The sequence below is a fragment of the Stylophora pistillata genome, chromosome 1 (genome assembly GCF_964205215.1).
Source record: "Stylophora pistillata chromosome 1, jaStyPist1.2, whole genome shotgun sequence".
In the NCBI taxonomy this organism is placed as follows: Eukaryota; Metazoa; Cnidaria; class Anthozoa; order Scleractinia; family Pocilloporidae; genus Stylophora; species Stylophora pistillata.
Window position 1 is genome coordinate 37,481,613 of NC_142519.1, and position 15,000 is coordinate 37,496,612.

A 15,000-nucleotide genomic window follows, 5' to 3' on the forward strand; every position below is an offset into this window, starting at 1 on the left:
AATACTAGATTTCACATGGCAACGAAAGATCGAAGAATTTGAAGATAAATGCAACATTGAATGAAAGGGGTGGCCATAGCTATTTGAAAAAACTAAAAAGATTATCGGCAAGGTGGTCAAAGATAAACGATAAAAGGAAGGGGTACTTCAATGTACACAAATCGTTTGTTCCGAAACAAAATATAACCCGAAACTAGTTTTGGTTCGAACTTACTGGGGAAAAAAGAGCTGCTAGTGTTTTCGCGGTGGTGGGTCTCCCATATTTGGTAGGGGATGCTAGTCGGAAATTTTCGAAAATATCTCTAGAACATGGTGGAGCCTTACGAAGGTGGGCATTTCAACACATGACTTCTAACCATAGCGGAGACCGGAAAAAAGGCCTGTAGAGCCTCCGAAAGGATTCCGAACCCTAAATGATCCCCAACCCTGAAATGATCCCCAAATCGAACCGGAAATGATCCCCATTTTTCTTCTTGTCGACCCCGAAATGAATTAGAGTTGATTAAACATGGGAATGTGGATTAAACATGGGAATGTGGATTGCTCGAAAATGAGGGAAAGTAAAAGCATTTTTTCGTATGTAATAAACTGATTTATGGCGCCGATATTAACAACTAAAAGAGGATAAATTAAACTAAGAATAGGAAAATTTGGCAAAAGATGCGCTGAAGCTAATTAATGTTTTTTATGAAAGGCGGAATGAAACTGAAAGTTACTTATCGATCGTAAGAGTCATTCCTGATGTGGGGTCTTTGCTGTCACATGAAGAAAAGTGTCACAGTGCAGTAAACATGTGTCCATTGGAATGTCTGCACAAATACATACGATATGCTCTCGACCCCGACGCAAAAGGGAACATAAATTAAGTGTATTAAATAAGTTACATGCACATTATTGCATTGTAGTAAGAATGCATAATTTTTACAGTTGTTACAAATGTATTAGTTTCTCGTTAAATAAACCTAATTTGCACTGCATTGTATACCGAAGTGCTGAAAATCAATAAGCTATAAATTATTAACCTGGAAAATTGAATTCGACCCCGATAACTGGAAACTCCGCTAACTCAAGCAGTTTTTCGTTACCCTTAAGACTTCGAGTTAACTGTGGTGTACTGTAGTTTCCCTTTGTTTGATACTTCGTAAGAATAAAAATAAATGAAAGGATTGCAGCATTACCACAAAGAACAAAAAAGCAATCAACAGTCCTATGTTTAATCAACATTCCCTAATTCCTTGGGGGTCATTTCGGGGTTGACAAAAAGAAAAATGGGGGTCGTTTCGGGGTTGGGATCATTTCAGGGTCGATTTGGGGATCATTTCAGGGTTGGGGATCATTTCAGGGTCGGGATCATTTTGGGGGCTGTATAGGCCAAATAAAAATTGTATTTTTAAAACTGTATTTAACCCTCCCCCCTCCCAATATATCTACCATACCAATGAATCACTAAAATTCACGAAACACCCCAAAACGGCGATTTGTGGAACAAGCGTGAGTCTCCTGCTTTTCTTGAAACGCCATCGTGATAGCAAAAAGTGGAAAAAGAGTAAATTTGTCCAGAGTGAGTACATAATATTTAGGCATAGGGTGGAGAAGCTAACTTTGAGATTCGCAATGAAATACTGTAGAAAATGCAAAACCCGCGTCCGGAGAGTGATATAATTTCAACAGTTTACCAAAGAACTTACCTCTATGAACAATTTGAGGGAATTGAAAAGAACTCTAAGCGCGTATCGGCAAGAAAAATAAAGATATAATTGTTAATATCATTATCAACCCGATCTCTAATAACGAAAGGCAACAGGGGATACCATGTCAAAAGCTAAATAGCTGTTTGAGAGAAGATTATGCCGCAAACCTTTGGTCAACGTTAAAACCAAATTTTTGTCTCAGCAGATAAGAACAATAAAGCAACTCAAGCATAAGTGCTAATAGAACACGGTGGCTACAGCAACAACGTAGATAAAAGAGAAAATAAGCGCGAAATGGACCTCAGACTGACACCTGATTGGTACGATGACAGGACATGCTGGGAAACGCTGATTTTCACTTGATGAAATCCACGCGCACGCAATGGAGAGCAAAATGGAAAAAAAATAAAACGACCTTAGGGTATTGTGATGTGCTCCCTAACCTAATGTAAACTGAACAGGACTAAATGATATCTCACGTTAAAGGCTGATATCGCGGCCTTTTCGTATTTCATAGAATAAACAAACTAAATATTCAGTACGAATTGGGTTATCTGCGCCATAATTGGAATGCGCTAAAGCAGGTGTTTCATTGAATACACCACCGAAAGGAGACGGTGATTTTGAAAAGACATTAATGAGCAGTAGCTCCAGAAACGTTGCCCAGTGTAGGTTGCAGGAAACGTGGCCCAGTGTAACACCATTGAGGTAACTTGTTTGCGAGATAAGTTGTAAGAGTGAGAAATTGCCTGGTGTAACAGCGCCTTAATGCAGAAGCGCAATAAATTCCGGCGTAATTAATGAGCCATCAAGGGCGTTATTGAGGGTGAAGTGTTACCTTAAGTAGTCGGAGATAACTTTAGTGCACGCGAATAGAATGAAGAGAGATCAGGGAAAAAGATCGGTTACTATTGCTGGAAATCCCTTTATTTGTGGTATTTTTACCCAAACACCACCATACGGCTTGTAAGGCTCCTCAGGATAAATTAAAGGTCCCACAAAAACAAACGATTTGTAGTCGATTTTGTAGTAATTTATAAGGGAGCAACGGTGAAGGTCCAACGTTTCAAAGTTTTACAATTTTGCAGAGAAATGTAGAAATTCTTTGAAACGTTGACACTATTGTGTTAGGAATAGGCCAATCGTACACCCGGTGTGCCTAAACTGCCTTTGGTTCCTATCTTTTCTCCCGCCAAAGAAACATACATCAAATAGCCCATTTTGTTTTTATTTTTATCATCGCCAGGAGTGTTATCTTTGATTAGCGTTAATCCGGCCTTAAGCAACAGGATCTAATCGTGGATAAAATGGTAATCGCCGATGTACAACTGTAATCCCTTAAACGAAAAGTCGTAAACATAAAAGAAAAGAATTAAAAAACTTAAAAACAGGAGTATCTGTTTGAAACTGCAATGGTAGAATGGCCAGAAAGTTCTCCATGACCGTGTCGAAACTGCTGCCTCTCCATTGTCGCCACATTTTCCCATCGAGGTATGATTGCAGATCGTCTCTACGAACACCTTTCCTTCTGTTGCGTCCCAGTTTAAGCTGAGCCCACGCAGATTCCGCCTCCTGGGTGTGCACACTTGTTCGTGGATCAACGAAATTGTACGCATGAACAACAACATGATGTGCAGCCACGTTAGGTAAGGTAGCCAATCGATTGTAAGCTGCCCAGTCGTCGGTATGCACTTCAGTGCCCGGTAGAGGGCAACGCTGTATAATGGGTAAGAGAGTGGCCGCATCCCTTCTTGCAACCACTTGAAAATACCCTCTGGAAGGACTTTGATCAACGGATACTATCCCAAACACCCAAGCATCACGAGCAGCCCTTCTTCCTCTGTTGTACTGCAAATGAGATTATTTCGAAATGGTTAACAAACCACCCCTATAGATGTCCGTTTAGAAAATAAGATATGTGTGATGTTGATTATCAGGTTCATTTCAGGTTACCTTCGCCCTGTGAGTAAATTTGCTTTCGTCGCACTTAGCCACGCATCCGGGTCCTCCAAATGTAACAACTGGTCTGTTTAGCAGATCAACAGAACAAACATCTTGCAGGCGTCAGACTATCTTCGATACTAAGCTGGCGTTTATGCCTAGTGCCCGGACAATTCTTTGCTGAGGGTCATCTTGTGTAAAATAAAAGATGGCCAAGAGGAGAGTAGCTATCGGCACTTTGGAAAACTCAGCAAAGAAGCTGTTCGTCCTTAGGCTTTTTTTTTTAGAACACCCCCCGCATCGCCTGTGAGATAAAAAAGGCACACAAGTACGAGTGAGATGTTGAATTACTTGGTTCACAAGGTATACGTAGGCGGTGCTAAGAATCGTTGCACACAGCAAATGGTTCACCCCCACGGTGACCCGCGTGTAGCCATTTGTAGCATTGCCACTCCCGCTTGATTGTCGGCTATCGTCAATAACAAGAAGCTGATAAGATGTAAGTGCTAACGTAAAATAAAACGAGTCCTAACTAGGCAGAAACTCAGTAAGAAAGCGGATAATGAAGGAGATTTCGACCGCCTGTAATAAATTATGAGGAAACAAAAAAATGATGGACATTCGCGAACTGGGTCTGTTGAATTACCTGAGAGGAATTGTATTGTTCAGCAAAAGGGGAGTAAATCAAATCGTATTTCTTTGATAATCAGTCCGCAGTAACTAATCCTGGTATGATTGACCTACCACTGGAATGCATCAACGTGGTTGTCGTTTCTTCTAATTAACTCCATGCCCTGATTGCAACGAGCGCAATGAAGTGGACCTGGAAGCAAACGGCGTCTTGGAAGCCACTGGATGATAACAGATCGCGCTCCTTGTCCCAGTGCGATCAGCTCGTTTAAAAGCATGATGGCAACGGAATGGTTCTCATAGAAAAATTGTGTAACGAAAATATTTTTGGTAGAAACTGATAGCACAAGCAATCAACGAAGAAAGATCAACGCAACACCTAACACCGTTCAATGTGAGAAAATATTCATAAAATCATCGGTAATTAATTTCATGCATTTCCGGAATTGTATTGTTGAGCGACTGTCAACGAGACAAAAGGATATTTTTATCTGGGTAATGAAAGAGCTTGGTTTCTTTCTGGCCACGTTTTTACTTAGGTTAACAGTTCCCACGAAACCGGAGAGAGAAGAATTGGATAATTGTAGAAATATAAATAATGACTCAGACAAGACCAGAGGCAGCGTTTAACTGTCGCTTTACAGTACCGGTAGAACAGCAATTAGTCTGTTCGATTTGGTGAGTATGATAAGAAATTAATGGCAGGTATTAGTTGGAATAGAGTAGCTGCAATGACAATCAATTCCAAGGGTGGATTCTCCTACTGTTTCAGTTACAACACTATGCTAAAGCCTGTCAGTTTAACTTGTGGCCACTCTGGATGCCGCGAATGTATAACAGAATTGGTAAAGAAAGCGAAATTGCCCAAATGCCCCATGTGTAGAAAAGGCTTTCAAGCAGCATCAATAGGTGTAAACATCGCACTCGACCACGTAACCAGTTCCTTGGCGGTGGAGTGCCTTAGTGCTGGCTGTGGTTGGAAGGGAGGTTATGGAAATGCTGCGGAGCATTTTGCCAACTGCGCGAAACTACCCATACCATGTCATAATATTGGATGCCAAATAAAGATACCACGCCAGGAAATGCCTTCCCATGCTCTATTATGCACGAAGAGGAAGGTTTCATGTCCTCAATGCAAAAAATATGTGAGTTGGGAAGTGTATGAAGAGCACCGTGCTGGTAGATGTGACAAAGCCGTCATACCTTGTCCACTGAATTGCGGGAGAGTATTTCCAAGGTATGTTCATGGCCTAGTCAGATATTTCATTTTGGCCTTCACTTTATGCACGAGGCCATTATTTTGTTACCACAGATGTATGCGGGCACGTAGAGAATCAAAATTCACGCCTCATGCCGGAATCGACTCTGTTAAGTGGCAGAAGAAAGGGATACATGGAAAAAAAGGGTTAGGATTCATTGGTGTGTGTTATGTTGTGCCCTCAAATCAAATAGCGATCGTTTTATCGTTAATAAACTTCAGCAACGGATAAAATTGACAGTTGAGGTGAGATTTTTTTACATATTTTTCGCACCATTCGGTAGTTATAAAGAAACAAATGCAAATACAAAACACCTAAAATAAATTTTTTCTCTTCATTTCAGAACTAATATAACCCTTCATTTAAGCGATTGCCAGGAAAAAGCCACACAGTGCAAGGTCCTAGGTTGCAACAGAATCGTTAAGAAAAAGGATATGACCAGCCATTTGATGGAAGCAGCGAAATCTCACCATGTCCTTCAATCAAGTGAGATAAGACGATTGCGAAGAATCATACATAACAAGGCAAGGAGATTGAATTGAGGTTTCTTGGGTTAATAATGGGCAACCAGAAAATAAAACAAAAATAATCGGAAGAGCTTCTATCTAGTGCTATTTCAAAATTATTTGATAACACGACTTCCGCAGTTTGTAACGCTACCATTAATTTTTAGAAGAGCCAAGCAGAAAACGTGATGGTTCAGGTGGAGAGGGTTGCCTCCTTTCGGTGGAAATTAACAAACTTCCCGGAAAGCGTATGGCAGCGAGGAGAGGAAACGAAAAAAGAGCCCATTACAAGTGAAGCCTTTAGATGCGAAGGACACAAGTGGAGGGGAATCTTGACCTATCCTGGCAGTTTGTTTCTTCAGCTACTGTCAGCTTCCCATCCATTTTCTGCAGAAATTAGGTGAGAGAAGTATAATATTGGCTATGAAACGGTTGTAAATACTGAAAGAGAAACGAAGGGACAAGGCAATTTATTAGCGAAAACGCACAAAAGAAAATTGGATAAGGAGATTGTTTAGTGGAATGTAAAAATTTGAGTCGCCTCACTTGAAATTCGCATAAGTAATTATTCACATTGTTGTTTTTGTAGGATTGTAATGATGCCTGGAACAGAAAAAGAGAAGGTGTTCACTTCAGAGACTATAACATTGAAGGAAGGAGAGATGTGGGGTAGAGATGTGGATATAAATAGTTTTGTCGATGAAAACGGACGGCTGGAAATAAAATTTGTCATTTATTATTTGAGTATTTAACGTTAAATGTTTTTGACATCACAACGTATAGATGTTGTGTACATAGCCAACCATTTCCAGTCAGTTTTAATTTTTGTATGGTGTTTAATTTCGAAAAGCGGTCACCACAAGAATAATTTGAAGGCAAATTTGTAGTAAAGTCATGATGTTTTTTCAAAGTAGGCCACCTAAAGTGCTACTATGACGAGATTAGTATCGCTCGAATCTAAGCCATTCTGATGTATTATAAGTGCACTGGATTAGAAGAAAAATTTCGTTTACATTATCCAAATATACCTCTTTCCGTTCAAGAGATATTCAGATTGTCAAGTTATGCATAATTAGGAAATCGTGACGTCATCTCAACGAAATTTAGTGGTTAAATACCAATAAAAGATATCTCAGCTAATTTGAATAAAACAATAATTTTTCGAGAAAACTAAGACAGATATCCGAAAGCAAAAGACATGTTTCTTAATCTTCCATTGAATACTCTCTGATACAAACAACATTAGAATATCCCAAATTTTGATCATAGAAGCGCTTTAAATGTCCCCAAAGGGAGATGGAATTAGAGTTAGTTGTGGTGGAGTAGGTTAGCTGGGTGACAAGAAATATTCTTGAGCAGTTACAGAATGCCTTGCAACATCAGATGACTTGTATGGGTGGCATTCATATTCAATGAATACCAGAGTAAGATTTTCACTTTTGGTGGGATATTATAAAGAACTTTATTTGGAAATTGTTGAAAGTATTATAGTAAATAGGCCTTATTTTGACTAAATTGCAAAATACATAGTTGCCTAGGTGTAACAATTAACTACTCTTTAAGATTTTCCTGGATCTGTTACTATCAGTAAAACTTTTGTTTGATGCTCTGGGAGAGAGAATGAGTCACATGTTTTCTAAACAAGTTGTTCATTATATTCCTAAGAAAGATGGCTTTAATAATACTGTTTATAATAATAATAAAGGTTTGAAATATCTCAAGACGACAAGGCATTGCAAAATCTCTTAAAGCATTTTATGGTTGCTCTATATTCAATTAGGAGACAATTGCAGAAGTAAAAAATTCTTCCATAAAAAAAGCTTGATCTTGTATAAAAAATATCCAAGCGAAGCTGTAGAAACTACCGATTTTAAGTATGGCCTGCGTTATCTTATGTCGCCGGAAGGACTGCCAGATTTTAACATGCTTGATTTTAGTTTTGCGGACTTTAAGGGGAAGAGACGTTCAACGACCCGTAAAAAAAACCCGTTTTCATTTGGATATTTTGAGACCAAATTGAGAGGAGCCAAACAAAAACTGTCGCCAATCCGTGCATGCCAGAAAACGAGCTCGAATGAGGACTATGGGTAGAATATGAGTTCGATCAAAACAGATCGAGCTCGATTACTTATCCGCCTTCGGATCATCAAACTGTAAAGATCAATCCTACCCTGCCGTGTTTCATTTCCAGCTCCATTACTGAGCTTTAATGTTTTAATCATTCAATTGATCCGATAATTCTATTTCGAGCTCGATTGGTGTTAATCGAGGTGGATTACTTAATCGTCTTTGATAAGCCTGCAACAGTGTACGATTGTTTATTCGTCCTCTATATTTCATTAACGTGTTGGATTGCCCAGAAACGTAAATTGATCCAAAACATTAAAGCTCAGTAATGGAGCTGGAAATGAAACACGGCAGGGTAGGATTGATCTGTACAGTTTGATGATCCGAAGGCGGATAAGTAATCGAGCTCGATCTGTTTTGATCGAACTCATATTCTACCCATAGTCCTCATTCGAGCTCGTTTTCTGGCATGCACGGATTGGCGACAGTTTTTGTTTGGCTCCTCTCAATTTGGTCTCAAAATATCCAAATGAAAACGGGTTTTTTTTACGGGTCGTTGAACGTCTCTTCCCCTTAAAGTCCGCAAAACTAAAATCAAGCATGTTAAAATCTGGCAGTCCTTCCGGCGACATAAGATAACGCAGGCCATACTTAAAATCGGTAGTTTCTACAGCTTCGCTTGGATATTTTTTATACAAGATCAAGCTTTTTTTATGGAAGAATTTTTTACTTCTGCAATTGTCTCCTAATTGAATATAGAGCAACCATAAAATGCTTTAAGAGATTTTGCAATGCCTTGTCGTCTTGAGATATTTCAAACCTTTATTATTATTATAAACAGTATTATTAAAGCCATCTTTCTTAGGAATATAATGAACAACTTGTTTAGAAAACATGTGACTCATTCTCTCTCCCAGAGCATCAAACAAAAGTTTTACTGATAGTAACAGATCCAGGAAAATCTTAAAGAGTAGTTAATTGTTACACCTAGGCAACTATGTATTTTGCAATTTAGTCAAAATAAGGCCTATTTACTATAATACTTTCAACAATTTCCAAATAAAGTTCTTTATAATATCCCACCAAAAGTGAAAATCTTACTCTGGTATTCATTGAATATGAATGCCACCCATACAAGTCATCTGATGTTGCAAGGCATTCTGTAACTGCTCAAGAATATTTCTTGTCACCCAGCTAACCTACTCCACCACAACTAACTCTAATTCCATCTCCCTTTGGGGACATTTAAAGCGCTTCTATGATCAAAATTTGGGATATTCTAATGTTGTTTGTATCAGAGAGTATTCAATGGAAGATTAAGAAACATGTCTTTTGCTTTCGGATATCTGTCTTAGTTTTCTCGAAAAATTATTGTTTTATTCAAATTAGCTGAGATATCTTTTATTGGTATTTAACCACTAAATTTCGTTGAGATGACGTCACGATTTCCTAATTATGCATAACTTGACAATCTGAATATCTCTTGAACGGAAAGAGGTATATTTGGATAATGTAAACGAAATTTTTCTTCTAATCCAGTGCACTTATAATACATCAGAATGGCTTAGATTCGAGCGATACTAATCTCGTCATAGTAGCACTTTAGGTGGCCTACTTTGAAAAAACATCATGACTTTACTACAAATTTGCCTTCAAATTATTCTTGTGGTGACCGCTTTTCGAAATTAAACACCATACAAAAATTAAAACTGACTGGAAATGGTTGGCTATGTACACAACATCTATACGTTGTGATGTCAAAAACATTTAACGTTAAATACTCAAATAATAAATGACAAATTTTATTTCCAGCCGTCCGTTTTCATCGACAAAACTATTTATATCCACATCTCTACCCCACATCTCTCCTTCCTTCAATGTTATAGTCTCTGAAGTGAACACCTTCTCTTTTTCTGTTCCAGGCATCATTACAATCCTACAAAAACAACAATGTGAATAATTACTTATGCGAATTTCAAGTGAGGCGACTCAAATTTTTACATTCCACTAAACAATCTCCTTATCCAATTTTCTTTTGTGCGTTTTCGCTAATAAATTGCCTTGTCCCTTCGTTTCTCTTTCAGTATTTACAACCGTTTCATAGCCAATATTATACTTCTCTCACCTAATTTCTGCAGAAAATGGATGGGAAGCTGACAGTAGCTGAAGAAACAAACTGCCAGGATAGGTCAAGATTCCCCTCCACTTGTGTCCTTCGCATCTAAAGGCTTCACTTGTAATGGGCTCTTTTTTCGTTTCCTCTCCTCGCTGCCATACGCTTTCCGGGAAGTTTGTTAATTTCCACCGAAAGGAGGCAACCCTCTCCACCTGAACCATCACGTTTTCTGCTTGGCTCTTCTAAAAATTAATGGTAGCGTTACAAACTGCGGAAGTCGTGTTATCAAATAATTTTGAAATAGCACTAGATAGAAGCTCTTCCGATTATTTTTGTTTTATTTTCTGGTTGCCCATTATTAACCCAAGAAACCTCAATTCAATCTCCTTGCCTTGTTATGTATGATTCTTCGCAATCGTCTTATCTCACTTGATTGAAGGACATGGTGAGATTTCGCTGCTTCCATCAAATGGCTGGTCATATCCTTTTTCTTAACGATTCTGTTGCAACCTAGGACCTTGCACTGTGTGGCTTTTTCCTGGCAATCGCTTAAATGAAGGGTTATATTAGTTCTGAAATGAAGAGAAAAAATTTATTTTAGGTGTTTTGTATTTGCATTTGTTTCTTTATAACTACCGAATGGTGCGAAAAATATGTAAAAAAATCTCACCTCAACTGTCAATTTTATCCGTTGCTGAAGTTTATTAACGATAAAACGATCGCTATTTGATTTGAGGGCACAACATAACACACACCAATGAATCCTAACCCTTTTTTTCCATGTATCCCTTTCTTCTGCCACTTAACAGAGTCGATTCCGGCATGAGGCGTGAATTTTGATTCTCTACGTGCCCGCATACATCTGTGGTAACAAAATAATGGCCTCGTGCATAAAGTGAAGGCCAAAATGAAATATCTGACTAGGCCATGAACATACCTTGGAAATACTCTCCCGCAATTCAGTGGACAAGGTATGACGGCTTTGTCACATCTACCAGCACGGTGCTCTTCATACACTTCCCAACTCACATATTTTTTGCATTGAGGACATGAAACCTTCCTCTTCGTGCATAATAGAGCATGGGAAGGCATTTCCTGGCGTGGTATCTTTATTTGGCATCCAATATTATGACATGGTATGGGTAGTTTCGCGCAGTTGGCAAAATGCTCCGCAGCATTTCCATAACCTCCCTTCCAACCACAGCCAGCACTAAGGCACTCCACCGCCAAGGAACTGGTTACGTGGTCGAGTGCGATGTTTACACCTATTGATGCTGCTTGAAAGCCTTTTCTACACATGGGGCATTTGGGCAATTTCGCTTTCTTTACCAATTCTGTTATACATTCGCGGCATCCAGAGTGGCCACAAGTTAAACTGACAGGCTTTAGCATAGTGTTGTAACTGAAACAGTAGGAGAATCCACCCTTGGAATTGATTGTCATTGCAGCTACTCTATTCCAACTAATACCTGCCATTAATTTCTTATCATACTCACCAAATCGAACAGACTAATTGCTGTTCTACCGGTACTGTAAAGCGACAGTTAAACGCTGCCTCTGGTCTTGTCTGAGTCATTATTTATATTTCTACAATTATCCAATTCTTCTCTCTCCGGTTTCGTGGGAACTGTTAACCTAAGTAAAAACGTGGCCAGAAAGAAACCAAGCTCTTTCATTACCCAGATAAAAATATCCTTTTGTCTCGTTGACAGTCGCTCAACAATACAATTCCGGAAATGCATGAAATTAATTACCGATGATTTTATGAATATTTTCTCACATTGAACGGTGTTAGGTGTTGCGTTGATCTTTCTTCGTTGATTGCTTGTGCTATCAGTTTCTACCAAAAATATTTTCGTTACACAATTTTTCTATGAGAACCATTCCGTTGCCATCATGCTTTTAAACGAGCTGATCGCACTGGGACAAGGAGCGCGATCTGTTATCATCCAGTGGCTTCCAAGACGCCGTTTGCTTCCAGGTCCACTTCATTGCGCTCGTTGCAATCAGGGCATGGAGTTAATTAGAAGAAACGACAACCACGTTGATGCATTCCAGTGGTAGGTCAATCATACCAGGATTAGTTACTGCGGACTGATTATCAAAGAAATACGATTTGATTTACTCCCCTTTTGCTGAACAATACAATTCCTCTCAGGTAATTCAACAGACCCAGTTCGCGAATGTCCATCATTTTTTTGTTTCCTCATAATTTATTACAGGCGGTCGAAATCTCCTTCATTATCCGCTTTCTTACTGAGTTTCTGCCTAGTTAGGACTCGTTTTATTTTACGTTAGCACTTACATCTTATCAGCTTCTTGTTATTGACGATAGCCGACAATCAAGCGGGAGTGGCAATGCTACAAATGGCTACACGCGGGTCACCGTGGGGGTGAACCATTTGCTGTGTGCAACGATTCTTAGCACCGCCTACGTATACCTTGTGAACCAAGTAATTCAACATCTCACTCGTACTTGTGTGCCTTTTTTATCTCACAGGCGATGCGGGGGGTGTTCTAAAAAAAAAAGCCTAAGGACGAACAGCTTCTTTGCTGAGTTTTCCAAAGTGCCGATAGCTACTCTCCTCTTGGCCATCTTTTATTTTACACAAGATGACCCTCAGCAAAGAATTGTCCGGGCACTAGGCATAAACGCCAGCTTAGTATCGAAGATAGTCTGACGCCTGCAAGATGTTTGTTCTGTTGATCTGCTAAACAGACCAGTTGTTACATTTGGAGGACCCGGATGCGTGGCTAAGTGCGACGAAAGCAAATTTACTCACAGGGCGAAGGTAACCTGAAATGAACCTGATAATCAACATCACACATATCTTATTTTCTAAACGGACATCTATAGGGGTGGTTTGTTAACCATTTCGAAATAATCTCATTTGCAGTACAACAGAGGAAGAACGGCTGCTCGTGATGCTTGGGTGTTTGGGATAGTATCCGTTGATCAAAGTCCTTCCAGAGGGTATTTTCAAGTGGTTGCAAGAAGGGATGCGGCCACTCTCTTACCCATTATACAGCGTTGCCCTCTACCGGGCACTGAAGTGCATACCGACGACTGGGCAGCTTACAATCGATTGGCTACCTTACCTAACGTGGCTGCACATCATGTTGTTGTTCATGCGTACAATTTCGTTGATCCACGAACAAGTGTGCACACCCAGGAGGCGGAATCTGCGTGGGCTCAGCTTAAACTGGGACGCAACAGAAGGAAAGGTGTTCGTAGAGACGATCTGCAATCATACCTCGATGGGAAAATGTGGCGACAATGGAGAGGCAGCAGTTTCGACACGGTCATGGAGAACTTTCTGGCCATTCTACCATTGCAGTTTCAAACAGATACTCCTGTTTTTAAGTTTTTTAATTCTTTTCTTTTATGTTTACGACTTTTCGTTTAAGGGATTACAGTTGTACATCGGCGATTACCATTTTATCCACGATTAGATCCTGTTGCTTAAGGCCGGATTAACGCTAATCAAAGATAACACTCCTGGCGATGATAAAAATAAAAACAAAATGGGCTATTTGATGTATGTTTCTTTGGCGGGAGAAAAGATAGGAACCAAAGGCAGTTTAGGCACACCGGGTGTACGATTGGCCTATTCCTAACACAATAGTGTCAACGTTTCAAAGAATTTCTACATTTCTCTGCAAAATTGTAAAACTTTGAAACGTTGGACCTTCACCGTTGCTCCCTTATAAATTACTACAAAATCGACTACAAATCGTTTGTTTTTGTGGGACCTTTAATTTATCCTGAGGAGCCTTACAAGCCGTATGGTGGTGTTTGGGTAAAAATACCACAAATAAAGGGATTTCCAGCAATAGTAACCGATCTTTTTCCCTGATCTCTCTTCATTCTATTCGCGTGCACTAAAGTTATCTCCGACTACTTAAGGTAACACTTCACCCTCAATAACGCCCTTGATGGCTCATTAATTACGCCGGAATTTATTGCACTTCTGCATTAAGGCGCTGTTACACCAGGCAATTTCTCACTCTTACAACTTATCTCGCAAACAAGTTACCTCAATGGTGTTACACTGGGCCACGTTTCCTGCAACCTACACTGGGCAACGTTTCTGGAGCTACTGCTCATTAATGTCTTTTCAAAATCACCGTCTCCTTTCGGTGGTGTATTCAATGAAACACCTGCTTTAGCGCATTCCAATTATGGCGCAGATAACCCAATTCGTACTGAATATTTAGTTTGTTTATTCTATGAAATACGAAAAGGCCGCGATATCAGCCTTTAACGTGAGATATCATTTAGTCCTGTTCAGTTTACATTAGGTTAGGGAGCACATCACAATACCCTAAGGTCGTTTTATTTTTTTTCCATTTTGCTCTCCATTGCGTGCGCGTGGATTTCATCAAGTGAAAATCAGCGTTTCCCAGCATGTCCTGTCATCGTACCAATCAGGTGTCAGTCTGAGGTCCATTTCGCGCTTATTTTCTCTTTTATCTACGTTGTTGCTGTAGCCACCGTGTTCTATTAGCACTTATGCTTGAGTTGCTTTATTGTTCTTATCTGCTGAGACAAAAATTTGGTTTTAACGTTGACCAAAGGTTTGCGGCATAATCTTCTCTCAAACAGCTATTTAGCTTTTGACATGGTATCCCCTGTTGCCTTTCGTTATTAGAGATCGGGTTGATAATGATATTAACAATTATATCTTTATTTTTCTTGCCGATACGCGCTTAGAGTTCTTTTCAATTCCCTCAAATTGTTCATAGAGGTAAGTTCTTTGGTAAACTGTTGAAATTATATCACTCTCCGG

At 39.5% G+C, this 15,000-nt stretch overlaps 2 protein-coding genes and 2 pseudogenes across 2 annotated transcripts; 2 read left to right on the forward strand and 2 right to left on the reverse strand.

Annotated features, from left to right (window-relative positions):
* Positions 1-2,903: 2,903 nt before the first annotated feature.
* LOC148742334 (uncharacterized) lies at positions 2,904-4,898 on the reverse strand (annotated as a pseudogene).
* On the forward strand, positions 4,861-7,748 carry LOC148742335 (TNF receptor-associated factor 5-like). Its single transcript, XM_088755323.1, has 5 exons — positions 4,861-4,940; positions 5,035-5,499; positions 5,865-6,045; positions 6,198-6,427; positions 6,617-7,748. Exons 1-5 carry the CDS (start codon positions 4,861-4,863, stop codon positions 6,777-6,779), a joined length of 1,119 nt encoding a protein of 372 aa, XP_088611449.1. The 3' UTR covers positions 6,780-7,748.
* Positions 7,749-8,898: 1,150 nt separating this feature from the next.
* Positions 8,899-11,786, reverse strand: LOC111333410 (TNF receptor-associated factor 5-like). The gene is made up of 5 exons (XM_088755330.1): positions 11,707-11,786; positions 11,148-11,612; positions 10,602-10,782; positions 10,220-10,449; positions 8,899-10,030 (listed from the first exon to the last, which is right to left on the reverse strand). Exons 1-5 carry the CDS (start codon positions 11,784-11,786, stop codon positions 9,868-9,870), a joined length of 1,119 nt encoding a protein of 372 aa, XP_088611456.1. The 3' UTR covers positions 8,899-9,867.
* Positions 11,787-12,106: 320 nt separating this feature from the next.
* Positions 12,107-13,743, forward strand: LOC148742336 (uncharacterized; annotated as a pseudogene).
* Positions 13,744-15,000: the final 1,257 nt, after the last annotated feature.